The sequence below is a fragment of the Temnothorax nylanderi genome, unplaced genomic scaffold (assembly GCF_030848795.1).
Source record: "Temnothorax nylanderi isolate EJ_2023f unplaced genomic scaffold, tnyl_v1.0 TNYL_tig0166_pilon, whole genome shotgun sequence".
Classification (NCBI taxonomy): Eukaryota; Metazoa; Arthropoda; class Insecta; order Hymenoptera; family Formicidae; genus Temnothorax; species Temnothorax nylanderi.
The window spans coordinates 186,702-202,500 of NW_027249228.1; the positions used below are offsets into that span (position 1 = coordinate 186,702).

General features: G+C 37.0%; 1 protein-coding gene across 1 annotated transcript in view; it reads right to left on the reverse strand.

The window, feature by feature from the left end:
* Positions 1 to 13,159, reverse strand: part of LOC139777845 (serine/threonine-protein kinase SIK3) — a 196,087-nt gene extending 182,928 nt beyond the window's left edge. The window contains exon 1 of the mRNA XM_071715484.1: positions 13,078 to 13,159. Coding sequence (XP_071571585.1) covers positions 13,078 to 13,158 — 81 coding nt within the window. The 5' untranslated portion in view covers position 13,159. The remainder of the gene's footprint in view (positions 1 to 13,077) is intronic.
* Positions 13,160 to 15,799: the final 2,640 nt, after the last annotated feature.

A 15,799-nucleotide genomic window follows, 5' to 3' on the forward strand; every position in this document is an offset into this window, starting at 1 on the left:
CGGACGCTTCTCAAGAAGGATACGGAGCAATTCTCTTGCAACGCTGTCCAGACGATCGGCAGTTGCATCCAGTGCAGTACATGAGTCTCAAGACGACCGACGCAGAAAGAAATTATGCGAGCTACGACCTGGAGGTCCTAGCGGTGATAAAAGCTCTACGCAAATTTCGTGTATACTTACATGGGATATCTTTCAAAATCGTTACAGATTGCTCAGCCTTCGAGAGGACGATGGAGAAGAAAGACATGGTCCCGCGTGTGGCTCGATGGGGCATGTTCCTTACGGAATTTGACTACACGATTGAGCATCGGCCAGGCAAGAGGATGATACACGTCGACGCGTTGAGCCGATATCCCGGAGTATACGCAATACGAAACGACTTTGTCGAACGACTTAAAAGAGCGCAAGAGACGGACGAACGAGTAAAATTGATACGACAGGCACTGTTGACCGGAAGCTACAAAGGTTACATCGTCGAACATGACCTTCTGTATAAGACGAGCGAGACCGATAAACTATTGGTCATACCGAAAGGAATGCAAACCGAGGTCATACAGCGAGCCCACGAGATCGGACATTTTGGCGTTCGAAAGACCGAGAACTTGATCTCTGACAAGTACTGGATCGACAAACTACGAGAGAAAATCGAATTCCATATACAGAATTGCATTCCGTGCATTCTAGGATCAAAAAAAGGAGGAAAACCTGAGGGATTTCTGAATCCCATCCCGAAGGAAGATTTGCCGCTGCAGATGCTTCATCTGGACCATTTAGGACCGTTGAAATCCACCAAGAAGAATTATCGCCATTTACTCGTCGCAGTAGATGCGTTCACAAAATTCACGTGGATTTTCCCGACGAAATCCATCGGAACAAGCGAAGTACTGGACAAATTACAAATCATGCAACAAACATTCGGAAACCCGAGAAGAATAGTGACTGACAGGGGAACAGCATTCACGTCGAATGACTTTCAAGACTATTGCGAAAAAGAGGCAATTCATCACACGCTAATAACGACAGGAATTCCGCGGGGCAACGGCCAAGTCGAGCGGATTAATCGGATCATCATTACCATTCTAACGAAGCTGTCAATCGAGAACCCATTGCATTGGTACAAGCACGTGAGCAAAGCGCAGCGTGCCATCAACTGCACACACCAACGAAGCATAGGAGTATCGCCGTTCGAGCTGCTAACAGGGACGAAGATGAGAACGAACGAGGAACCGCAACTGCAAGAAATCATCGAGGAGGAAATTGCAAACGCATTCATCGAGGAAAGAGAAGAAATTCGAGCGAAAGCGAAGGAGCAAATACTGACCGTACAGGAGGAGAATCGAAGAGGATTCGACAGAAAAAGGAAAGCCGCGAGGAAATACACCGTGGGAGACCTCGTCGGTATCCGCAGAACTCAGCTCGGACCAGGATTAAAGCTACGAGAAAAAACTCTGGGGCCATACCGGGTTACGGAAATAAATGCCAACGATCGTTACGAAGTAGAAAAAATAGACGGCGAAGGGCCTCAGAAAACAACGACCGCGGCCGACTCCATGAAGCCGTGGAAAAACTCACACGCCGAAGACTACGATTCAGAATCGCCTGGGGCAGACGATTATCAGGATGGCCGAGATGTAGGGACACCCGTTACGAGTACCGACAAGCGCGTGACGCGTTCGGACACACGAGCGTCGAGGCAGGCAGTCGGGGCTTTTCGCGAAAACTCGGCGAAGTAGAATAGAAGAAGTAGGGAAAGCGCGTGAGAGGCCGGCGAGAAGAGAGGAGACAGAAATAAGACGGCGATCACGGCGAACAGTTCCGTTTTTTGTACCACACACCTTTATACTGAAATACATCCACCGTTATTGAACAGGCGTGCACCGTTTTTTCACCCAAATTCCACATAAATTATTATTTCTTTACTTACCGACATCGAGGTATTTTAAGCATTAATTATAAACAAACGGAACATGAGCGACAATTTTCCTTCTGAGAATCTGTTTTACTATCCAAAATACACAAAATTTGAAAATTTCAAAAGAATCAGATAGGATGCCGTTTTATTTTACATATTTACCTCAAATTTTATTGAATTAGAAAATTAGTTATTAGTTACAAAAAATTACTAATTACGTAAAAATTAATAATATTTAGGTAGAAGTAGAAAAATGTCAGAGAAAAATGTCTAGTTACTAGTGAAAATTAGTATTTAAGCAAAAATAAATTAATTTTTTTTTACCAATTGGTAATTAGTAAAAATAAATTGTTTATTATTAAAATAATTAATAGTTTTTCAAAAATAAATTACTACTTATTTTAAAATTAATAATTAGTGGAAAATGATTACTAATTTTTTCAATAATAAATAATTAGTCTGAGGTAAATTATATATACATGTATATATATATATATATATATATATATATATATATATACACACAACATTAACATAATTATTTTTTAAACCACTTTTAACTACAAAGATTAAATTATTTATATTAAATCAATTAATAATTTTTAAAATAACTAATTTACCTGAGATTAATTATTTATTATTGAAAAAATTAATAATTATTTTCCACTATTTATTAATTTTCAAATAAGTATCTAGTAACTCATTTTTGACAAACTATTAATTATTTTTATAATAAAAAAATTATTTCTATTAAATACCAATTTGCAAAAGAAATTAATTAATTTTCACCTAAATACTAACTTTCACGTAACCAGAAATTTTTCTCTGACAAATTACAAATTTTTTAAGTAGGGGGTCCGGGGCGGAGTCGTCACTACAATTATCTCGAAATCTGTATTTTGTGTAAACTCGCCATTAATATTGTAAACACTACTTATGGTGCCCATGTGACAGAGTTTAGTGAGATTATATGCCATATTGTGATTTTCATTAAGACAAACGTGTTTTCGGAGGTCAAAAGTAAAATTTTTTGCGCGTCGAAAATTTTAAATATTTTAAATATTATTTTCTCTCCGAATCTCGAGATTTTGAAGAGTAATGCATGCTGAACACGAATCCAGTGAAAATTTTTTTATTTTCGTTGATTTCTAATATTTCATGAGCGATCAAACTTAAAATCTGTGTCCGAGGCGAAGTCATCACCAAGCCAAATCATGGAGGCTTCGGGCAAAAATCAAAGTCAAAAAAGCAGCTGTGGTCGGATTCCGGCAAGGACTTGGATAATATGTGATGCGTGTGCTCAGAGATGACAGAATAGAGCTGACGAGAAACAGTGCATTTCGTGCGAGCGTAGGGCACATAAGTGTGTGCGCTTTTCTTGTAATTATTTTCCGCCATCGTGTTTTTAATTAATGTTTCCATTTTTCTATTCAAAAATAATTAATAAAATGTATCCTATTATTTTTCATGACCGGAATTATGAATTTTCATTTAAAATTCAATCCGAGAATGGAGTGACGATTCCGCTCCGGCAATTTTGACATACTTTTGCACCTTTGTCGTTTTCACTCTATACCAGTTGAACAAAGCGACGTAGACCAGAAATGTCCTTATAAATTTTGTAGCCAAGAGTTTACTCTTTACAACGGTATACCACCTTTTACTAAAATTATTTGTTTTGTTGTTAAAAATCGGCACCAAAAAAATAGTGATGACTTCGCCCCGGTCTCCCCTAATCTGTAATTCACTTTTACCTAAATATTATTAAGTTTTATGTAATAAGTAATTTTTTGTCACTATTACTAATTTGCTAATTCAATAAAAATTTAATTTGTTGTTATTGCTAATTTGGTGAATAATTAAAAAATAAAAAATAAAAATTTCTTTGCCGATCCCTTCTTAACACTACAAAATGCGTGATATTAGTACAAAATTACCTTTTTCAAAAAAGGTAAAAAAAGACGACAAGTACACGCGCAATGTATTTTGTAAATTCAAAAATCCAACCTAAGTGGTAGCTTTATTTCTTCTTAACAAAATTATATCACAAAATTACGTTATCTAACTCAACCTAAGTGATATGTATAAATCCAAAAATTCAACCTAAGTGGTAGTAGCTTTAATTTCTCCCTAACAAAATTATTATACAAACAAATTTGTGTTACCTAACTCAACCCAAGTGACATGTAGGGCAGACCGGGGCTAAAACGTCCACGGGGTAAATACGTCTAATCAAATATCTCGGAACCTGTATATTGTGCGAACTCGCTATTAACATTGTAAACGCTGCTTATGGTACCCATGTGACCCCAACGGAGTTTCGGCAGGTTACTTGCCGTGTTATGATTTTTACGAGGGCAAACGTGTTTTCGGAAGGTGAAAGTGAAATTTTCTGCGCGTGGAAATTTTGTAATATCTGCAATAATATTTGCTCTCCAAATCTCGAGGTACGTGATTATAAAAGAGTTAATGCATGCTGAACACGAATCCAGTGTAGTTTTTTCATTATCGTTGATGTATAATATTTCGTGGGCGATTAAACCTGAAACTTGTGTTTGGGGCTAATCCGTCTGTAAGCACCCAGGGCTAATCCGGCTAATCTCGTCACTGTGGCGCGCCGGGCGCACGACTTCAGCTCACGGCGATTTCAGGTTAGGTTTCCCTCGAGCGTGATTCTGTCTTCCCTTGCACGTGCGTCAGTTTGTGTAGGAGGGAAATGGTACGCACGTATCGTCGCAAAACGGGTGTTTTGGCCGACCGAAAAGATGGCGGACCGTTGTTTTCGAGATCGCTCGCGCTCACGGCACGTCGGCGAGGTACAGCGAGGCACGGCACGGCTCTGAGATCCCACGATTTCCGCGCGAGAGTTGACATGCCGCGCGCGCGGTAGATCGTCGTTGTTGGTCGTTGTGTCAGTGACAGTCGCGCGTGCGACCGCATCGTCCAGCGTTCGTCGCATCGTCTCGGCGTCATTGTCGCCGCCGTTGTAGTGGTGGTGGTGTCGGTGGTGGTCATCGTCGTCGTCGTCGTCGTCGTCGTCGTCGTCGTGGTGGTCGTGGCCGTCGTCGTCGTCGGCACGTCGAGGAATCGGCGCGAGGACGCCGTCGAGTCGGTAAAATGGTCGCGCTCCACCGCGAGCTTTTCTAACGTCGCTATTTATCGCTCCCCCGCGAGAAACGCGGCTTGGTTAGGTTGCTCGAGGGCCCGCGCTGATCCTATGGCACCGGAACGCCGTCACGCGTGTTCCCCTATCATTTTTCAGGATTAGATGTATGTATATGTATTGAAAATGCAGTGTGACGGATTAGCCCCGGGAAGACGGTTCAACCCCGGCATTTTTGAGATTTCAATTTTTCCACCGTTGTCGTTTTTGCTCTATACCGGTTAAACAAAGCGACGTAGACAAAAATTTCCTATATAAATTTTGTAGCTAAAGGTTCACTCTTTACATTGGTATACCACATTTAACTACAATTATTTATTTTGTTGTTAAAAATCGGCACCAAAAAAAAACGGACGGTTTAGCCCCGGTCTCCCCTATTTCAAAAAAAAGATGTAAAATCTTCAAATTGCGCCAATTGCAAAAAGAATATATATATTGCTTTAAAAAATAATTGTTGTGCAATTACTTTTAAAAAATAAAACCTAAGTGTTACATATATTTGTGTTTCCATTCAAGGGTTTTCCTATTCCAACCCAAGTGGTAGTAGCTTTAATTCTCCTTAACAAAATTATAACGTTACAAAGAATTATTTTAATCACAAAGAATTAAAGAGGTAACAGTACAAAATAAAAATATTTAATTAAAATAAAATAAATAAATTTTTCTTGTACAGAAACTTGGCGCTGTCAGATTTCGAAATTTAATGAAGTACTAAAATTTTTGATTGAATAAAAAACCAATAAACATAATTTAGGGAAGAATGCGACGGGAGTAAAAAAGCAGCGCCAAGTTTTTTTACAAGAAAAATTTATTTATTTTATTTGAATTAAATATTTTTATTTTGTACTGTTACCTCTTCAATTCTTTGTGATCAAAATAATTCTTTGTAACGTTATAATTTTGTTAAGGAGAATTAAAGCTACTACCACTTGAGTTGGAATAGGAAGAGTAGGGGAGACCGGGGCTAAACCGCCATTTTTTTTCGGTGCCGATTTTTAACAAGAAAATAAATAATTTTAGTTAAATCTGGTATACCACTGTAAAGAGTGAACCTTTAGCTACAAAATTTATATAGGAAATTTTTATCTATGTTGCTTTGTTTAACCGGTATAGAGCAAAAACGACAACGGTGGAAAAATTGAAATCTCAAAAATGCCGGGGTTGAACCGCCACCCCCCGGGGCTAATCCGCCACACTGCATTTTCAATACATATACGTACATCTAATCCTGAAAAATGATAGGATACATTTTAATAATTGTTTTTTAAGAGAAAAATATAAAAATTTATTTAAAATTTTTATGCAAAACATTATTAAAAAATAATTGTTTTACCTATTCCATAAAACAATTTAGGCACGTGAATACAGAGGTTAACCAAATCGTAAACTCCCCAACGGCACGTCACATTGTCAACGCGGGCAACCACGGGGAATACGCGTGACGGCGTTCCGGTGCCATAGGATCAGCGCGGACCCTCGAGCAACCTAACCAAGCCGCGTTTCTCGCGGGGAGCGATAAATAGCGACAGGGGGGTTAGAAAAGCTCGCGGTGGAGCGCGACCATTTTACCGACTCGACGGCGTCCTCGCGCCGATTCCTCGACGCGCCGACGACGACGACGACGACGGCCATGACCACCACGACGACGACGGCCACGACCACCACGACGACGACGGCCACGACCACCACCACGACGACGACGACGACGACGATGACCACCACCGACACCACCACCACTACAACGGCGGCGACAATGACGCCGAGACGATGCGGCGAACGCTGGACGATGCGGTTGCACGCGCGACTGTCACTGACACAACGACCAACAACGACGATTTACCGCGGCCGGGAGTCGGGACGATCTACCGCGCGCGCGGCATGTCAACTCTCGCGCGGAAATCGCGGGATCTTAGAGCCGTGCCGTGCCTCGCCGTACCTCGCCGACGTGCCGTGAGCGTGAGCGATCTCGAAAACAACGGTCCGCCATCTTTTCGGTCGGCCAAAACACCCGTTTTGCGACGATACGTGCGTACCATTTCCCTCCTACACAAACTGACGCACGTGCAAGGGAAGACAGAATCACGCTCGAGGGAAACCTAACCTGAAATCGCCGTGAGCTGAAGTCGTGCGCCCGGTGCGCCACAGTGACGAGACTGGCGGACCAGCCCCGGGTGCTTACTGGCGGATAAGCCCCAAACATAAGTTTCAGGTTTGATCGCCCACGAAATATTAGACATCAACGATAATGAAAAAACTACACTGGATTCGTGTTCAGCATGCATTACTCTTTATAATCACGTACCTCGAGATTTGGAGAGCAAATATTATTGCAGATATTACAATATTTCCACGCGCAGAAAATTTCACTTTCACCTTCCGAAAACACGTTTGCTTTCGTAAAAATCATAACACGGCAGGTAACCTGCCAAAACTCCGTTGGTCACATGGGTACCATAAGCAGCGTTTACAATGTTAATAGCGAGTTCACACAATATACAGGTTCCGAGATATTTGATTTGGCGGTTCAACCCCGTTGGCGGTTCAGCCCCGGTCTCCCCTACTTAAAAGTACTTGCGCAACAATTATTTTTCAAAGCAATATATATATTCTCTTTGCAATTGGCGCAATTTAAAGATTTCACATCTTTTTTTGAAATACATGTCACTTGGGTTGAGTTAGGTAACACAAATTTGTTTGCATAATAATTTTGTTAAGGGAAAATTAAAGCTAGCTACCACTTAGGTTGAATTTTTGGATTTATACATATCACTTAGGTTGAGTTAGATAACGTAATTTTGTGATATTAATTTAAAAATTCAAAACATGTTTATTTTTAAGCACTACATTTAACTTTGTATGTTATGTTTTCGTTGAGAAATAAAAACTTATTTGAACTGTACTCTATAATTCTTTCTTCAGCTATTCAATAATCAATAAATAAATTGCGAAATAGAAACTTATTGAATAAGCAGCAGTTAAAATTTAGTTCAAGCTAAATTATTTCTATATTTTAGTATAGGGGAGACCGGGGCTAAACAGTCCGTTTTTTTCGGTGCCGATTTTTAACAACAAAATAAATAATTGTAGTTAAAAGTGGTATACCACTGTAAAGAGTGAACCTTTAGCTACAAAATTTATATAGAAAATTTTTGTCTACGTCGCTTTGTTTAACCGGTATAGAGCAAAAACGACAACGGTGGAAAAATTGAAATCTCAAAAATGCCGGGGTATAACAGTCTGCACTGCATTTTCAATACATATACGTACATCTAATCCTAAAAAATAATAGGATACATGCAATAATTGTTTTTTAAGAGAAAAATATAAAAATTTATTTAAAATTTTTATGCGAAACATTATTAAAAAATAGTTACGAGGGTTCCTCTTTCCGCAGAAGTCACTTGCCCGACTTGTTTCACTCCTTGACGTCCGATGACTCTATTCGGTGTCTGAACGGTTGTAATTCCCGTCTCATCCATATTCCATATGCAGTGAGCCCGAAAATGCCTTGGAAATGCACCCGGACTGCTTACTGACCGATTAGCCCCAAACACAAGTTTCAGGTTTGATCGCCCACGAAATATTAGACATCAACGATAATGAAAAAACTACACTGGATTCGTGTTCAGCATGCATTACTCTTTATAATCACGTACCTCGAGATTTGGAGAGCAAATATTATTGCAGATATTACAAAATTTCCACGCGCAGAAAATGTAACTTTCACCTTTCGAAAACACGTTTGCCTTCGTAAAAATCATAACACGGCAGGTAACCTGCCGAAACTCCGTTGGTCACATGGGTACTATAAGCAGCGTTTACAATGTTAATAGCGAGTTCGCACAATATACAGGTTCCGAGATATTTGATTAGACGTATTTACCCCGTAGACGTTTTAGCCCCGGTCTCCCCTAATAATTATTATGAATTCAATAATGATGACAATCTCCACGGTAACTCGTGTTTAAGATTTATGGTTTGTGGTAACTCGCGTTTATAAGATTTGAATCCGAGATCTGGTTAACGATCGAATAATTGAATCGGAAATCTAGACAGCATCAAACAATTCAATAAGAACAAGATCCGGATCCGAACAAGATTCGTATCCGAACAAGAACTGAATACGAACAAGATCTGGATCCACACAAGATCTGGATTCACACAAGAGCCGGATATCCAGATTTTCACTTGAATTAAATATTTTATCTCGGATCTTTCTATTTATATATTTGGTAATTATGCATAAAAAGACCCTACTCGCCAATAACCTTGATCTTGACATATGTTGTCAAGGTCACCCTCCTAAGTGACCTTCAGAAGGTTTTAGCCGGCAGTCGTTTTTTATTAAAAAGTTATTAACAAAAAAAGTTTGAAAAATATTTACAACTTTTCACGCGTGGAAAGCCCACGCATGTACTTTGAAGGCACACTATGTGTCTAGTTTGACAATAGTGGAACCCCCCGCAGGAAGGCGGAACCTACTGCCCCCACGCATACACTTTTCACGCGAGACGAGTTGTCACATGGGTTTGTGGCGTGCTTTACGAGCTCGTTTAAGTAGAGGTGGTATTAAACAAGATAAGTTAGTCAATCATCTCTGTGAATATTTGTGGCGATATACAATAAACGAGTTCGAAAAGCACGCCACAAACCCATGTGACCACAGGGGGGCGAAACCTACTGCCTCCACGCACATACTTTCCACGCGAAACGAGTTGTCACATGGGTTCGTGGCGTGCTTTACGAACTCGTTTAAGTAGAGGTGGTATTAAACAAGATAAGTTAGTCGATCATCTGTGTAAATATTTGTAGCGATATACAATTAATTTTGCAAAGCAAAAACTTTAATGCTTCGTAACTTTTGAACGGATCGTGACCGCCACTTTTTTCAAGGTCAAGGTTACTCAGGGTCATGACCTTGACAACATATGTCAAGGTCAAGGTCATTGGCGAGTGGGGTCTTTTTATGCATAATTACCATATATTTTTATCTCGGATATTCGGATATCCGGATAAACGGATAATCGTCATTCCTAAAAAAAATTTTTTTTAAATTAATTTTTTAAAATTTTTAATACGTTGTAGTACTTGTGTCCCTAAAAAAGTGTCAAATTTCATCAACTCTATGATTAGTTTCTGAGTTATAGGCATTTGAAAGTAGCGTTCACCCTTTAGTGTTACTTTTGCAAAAATATAACTTTAAAAAAATCTAGATATACAATTACAAAGATCACTTAATACCGTAACCTTTTTGTCTAAAATATTTTTTCATGCACCGCACGGTTTCAGAGATATTCACTCGTAATCAAATACATGGAATTTTTTTTGAGGGATTGTTTCAACCCCCAAACATACTTCGAAGCCGATAAAAAAAATACGTGTTATTTTTCGCTACTCTATAACATATCCAAAGCCCATCAAAATCAATGAGGGACAATACCTGTTATTTTTCTCCACTCTACAACAGTATATCCAAAACCCATTAAAATCGGTGAGAGACCGGTGAGTTCCAAACATTTCCTTGTAAGTCTAAGAAAATGGGGTACATAATTTTCATTCAATTGATTCCATACTGCATTTCTTCTATGCGACTTTTATTCACGTTTTTACTATATTAACTGTTATTCGCTATATTAAGTGCAAATTTGTGTAGACAAATATACGGAAAATCTTGTAAATGTCACTTTCAAATGCTAATAACTCAGAAACTAATCATAGAAAGTTGATGAAATTTGAAACTTTTCATCAGGGACACAAGTACTACAACATATTAAAAATTCAAAAAATTGATTACAAAACTTTTTTTTCTACATATAAATTGCGTGAAGTCCTTTAATATTGTGGCAAGCGAACTAGTGTGGCAAGCGAACAGCTATTTAGCGCTGCTGGACAGCTTTATGCGGATAGGCGCAGTAATTTGTTGGGCGAAAATGCAGAGAAACTATTATTTTTACATTACAATATAAAATTATTTAATTTTAATTACTAATTACCTGATTACAGTAATTACAAAACAAGTAAAAAGTAAAGTACAAATACAAACTTTTATATTATGTGATTTATGTGATTTCAATAATATGATATTATTGATATTAATGATATATGATTAATGATTAAAAATTGTTTAATTTTAATTACTGATTACCTGATTACAGTAATTACTAGATTACTACTAATTACAAATTACAAAACATCTTAAGTAAAGTACAAATACAAACTTTTATTTTATGTGATCTCAATAATATGATTAATATTGATTATTGATTAATTATTATTATGATTAATATCAAATATGTGATACTGATTTTAGTGATTTTCTGATTTTATTGTTTTTAATGTTTTTAGTTTTATTTAAAAGTTGAGGATGCACATGCAACAGCCAACATGCAATTCATGCAATATTAAATATTATAGTGTTAAATGTGTTAATAAATGTTTTATAGATAGTATATTAGTATATTATTTATTCATTTTGTAATATAACAAAAGTTTCGGTTTTCGGTTTCGGTTTCGGTCGAAATTGAGAAGGAACCGAATATTCGTTTTCGGTTTCGGCCGAAACTAAAAAAAGTGGTTTCGGTCGGACTCTAAAAAATACTACCAGAAACCACAGTCAAATCAAGGGGCACTAGTTATCGTGTTCTCTCCCTTTTTTAATTTATTTATTATAGCAATAATAATATTTATACATTAAATATAAACTATCAAATTAAACTCATTTTTGTATTAACAAGGTATTCGCTCAAAAGTAGGTCTAAAAAATTAGGCAATTTTTGTAATTTTTTTTAATAAACAAAAATATTTATAAATTTGTAGTGTTGCATATGTATTCGTTACTATTTTATTCAATTTTTTAAATAATTTAAAATAAAAAATTAAGTAAAAAGTTAAATTTCTTCTTTAACATGCCGTCATTTCTTTGTTTAGCTTTTTATAAATGATTGAAATACAGTCTATAGAGATAAGACTACTCATTAAAATAAACTAACTTTTTTGTTTGCCATGATTAGAACGGATTCAATCATGGCAACTATCGAGGACAAATATTTCAGAATGTATAATGTACCTTATATTTTAATTCTAACACTACAGATACATTTATCAAACGTAGTTTCCTCCAACTTCCCTTCTCCCCTAACATAAAAACTTAAAGAATCCAAAGTATACATTTAAAGTTATATTAAAAGTAAACAAAAAGAAAAAGAACAATGATTATATCTTACGGTAAGTGATTCAATAACTTTTAAATCAATTTTTTGATAATATACGTCTTAATAATATACGATAATAGACGTACAGTGTTTCTCAATCATTAAAAATAAAGGTTGTAACGTCAAGATTAACAAATATTGGTTATTTTTATATAAAATTCGATAGAAATAATAATAAAATAGAAACAAATGCAAAACTACAAGTTTTTTTCGCTTAAGTTACATAAACAAAAAATCTTTAAAATTACCTATTTTTCAGGTATTTTTGAACAAATATCCCCTTAATATAAACTGCATAGATTAAAATTACATAGACTAAACTGTTATAAACATTTTTGAAAAGTGCATCATAATTAGTCTGAAAATAGCAGGTGGTATCCAAATTAGGACTGGTGATTTGTTTTGAAGGCTTCGACATGCGAACTTCGAAGCTTCGAAGAATCAAAATTATACAATTATTAATTTAATACAATAGTAATAGTACCGCAATAGGCACACATTTATAAAATTATATGACAAAATCCGAATAAAATTTCGAATGTTGCAATTATGTCGCTTATGTCGCAAATGTATTTTTCGAAGCTTCGAAGACACCGTAAACTTCGAAAGTTTAAATTATTCGAAGCTTCGAAGTTGTCGAAGAGTAACAGTCCTAATCCAAACTCTTACTTGAAGAACTTTATATCTTTCAATATTCAAAAAGGACATCATTCCTGTCAAATATATTTTAGATGACTTTCCGTTTATACCAATTAAAAATTTTATATTAAAAAGTACAATGAAGTACTTACTTTATAGTATTGAAGGTAAAACTCCTGTTTAGCGGAGGCATCTCCAATGACCTTGTCCTTCACATATATTATAGAAGTCATCCTACTGACAAGGAGAACTTGTAAACTGCGGAACGCGGATATGAACCACATATTAACAGTGTGTAGAAGAGGATTTCCTGAGTACCTAAAACATTATTGACTTTTGATCAGCTATTTAAGAGTTATTAACAAAAAGAGATTTGAGCATTCTGTATTTATAGATCATTGTAGTAAGACCAAATTCCATAGCAGCGTGTAGCAACGTGGTAAGACGTTAGCTTGTTGAGACGGGTAAGAACGCTGGTCCGAGTATGTACATATTTATGTTAAAAAAAATTAGTTGTTAATTAATATACTTCTTATCCATCAAATTCTTAACGTTATATTGTATAAAACGTCAATAAAATTTTGATTTAAAAATTTATTAATTTTTTAATGCTGTATCACTCACAAAATAATTAAAGAATTATTACTTTATAAGAAAAAAAGCTGGAAAAAAATGGTCTATACACGATACTCAAGTCTTTTTTTTTTGTTATTAAATCTTAAATGGCTGTGGCCAATAATTAATAATATTTTAGTATACTCAGAGGATTTCCCCCTATAAACTGTTAATGTATGGTTCATATCGTTGTGTTCCGCAGTGCCTAAGTTCTCCTTGTGAGTAACTTTCAAACGATTTTAGTCGCTCGTTGTTTATTAAAAAAGTTATTAACAAAATAAATTTAATAAGTAAAACGTAATTTTCTGACATAGTATACATTTAAGAATGTATTTACATACATACGTGAACCGTACAATAATAAATATTAGGTATACATATAAAAAAAACGGCGGCAATTATTTAAACAAAAGTTTAATCTAAATTTATAAATTTAAATTTCTTTGATCATTGCGTGTATTTTGATCTTATGATTGAGAGTAACATTAGAAAAGAAACGTGTGGACGGGAAATTCAGTTTTAAATCAGAAATAGGTTTGATTAGATTAAATTATTCGGGATGGAGGGGCAGGGGGAGAGGCTCTCCCTTCGCCCACGCGTTTCTTTTCCAATATTACTCATAAAAGTGCTTACTTACGGCACTGCTTTTATTCACTTTCAGCAAGCATCTTAATTCGTCAGCGAGTTCGCTGGTAAAAACTTCTAGATGCTCGTTTTTTATTCGCCAGTGTCTAAAATTTTGAAGTCGCGTTTAGTGTCCACGTTGAACATGTACAACTTTAACGCTCTCGTCAAGCGAATAGCTGGATGACTTTAGTAGCAGCGTCAAGAAAAGCTCTGTGTCAAGACGGTAGCGAATGAATCAGCGGGTGGCTAAAAAATAGTGGCATTCTGCGCATGCGCAAGATGGTCAACTAACAAAATTCTCGGTAAAACTCGACAATTAGGGCCTATACAAGAAATCAATTGGGAGAAAGTAAATTTTATGTATTTATGTCGCCCCTTGAATCCAAAACTGTTGATAAAATTTGAGGTCGCTTGTATTTTCTAAGATATTGTCATGAAAATGAAAAAAAAAATGTATAAATATTTAGTATTAGGGAATCACCCCCATTTTCCATAATTTTGAGATATGTTATCAAGGTCGTCACTTTGAGTAATGTTGTAAAGATTGAGGGTCGTTGCTTATTAAAAAGTTAAGTAATTCTTTAGAAAAACTTATACAGTTTCTCATCTCAAATATTGATAAAATTATGCTCATTCGATACGTTTTGTACGAAATAAAAGAATGTTGTGCGGATGGAAAAGTGTATGCGTGGATGCAATGAGTTCCACCCCCCTGCAGGGGGGGGGCCGAGAAAAAATAATTTTGACTAATCATATATAATTGTATATGATTATGTATAGAATCATAAATGAATATATATGGGTATATTTATGATCATGTATATTTACATCTTGCTCCTTGTATGATTATATATGGATCCATATACGATTAGATCTGACCATTCCTATGCTGATATGACTAATATATTCTAATTCGTATGAGTAGGTACAGATTCATATATGATTAGACCTGATCAAGCCTGACTCATACCAGACTGTATATGAATTCATATATGACTATATTTAAATCTATGTATGATTCTATCTAATCATGACTGGCTAATATGAACTCGCACCTGACTATATGTAAATTTATATATAACTGGATATATATCCATATATAATTGTGCGTATTTAGATCTGACCATTTCTATGCTGATATGACTAATATATTCTAATTCGTATGAGTAGGTACAGATTCATATATGATTAGACCTAATCAAGCCTGACTCATACCTGACTGTATATATATATGAATTCATGTATGACTATATAATATATATATCTTCAGGGTATCATGTACATATATCACACACACACACACACACGCACGCACGCACGCACGCACGCACGCACGCACGCACGCACGCACGCACGCACGCACGCACGCACGCACGCACGCACGCACGCACGCACGCACGCACGCACGCACGCACGCACGCACGCACGCACGCACGCACGCACGCACGCACGCACGCACGCACGCACGCACGCACGCACGCACGCACGCACGCACGCACGCACGCACGCACGCACGCACGCACGCACGCACGCACGCACGCACGCACGCACGCACGCACGCACGCACGCACGCACGCACGCACGCACGCACGCACGCACGCACGCACGCACGCACGCACGCACGCACGCACG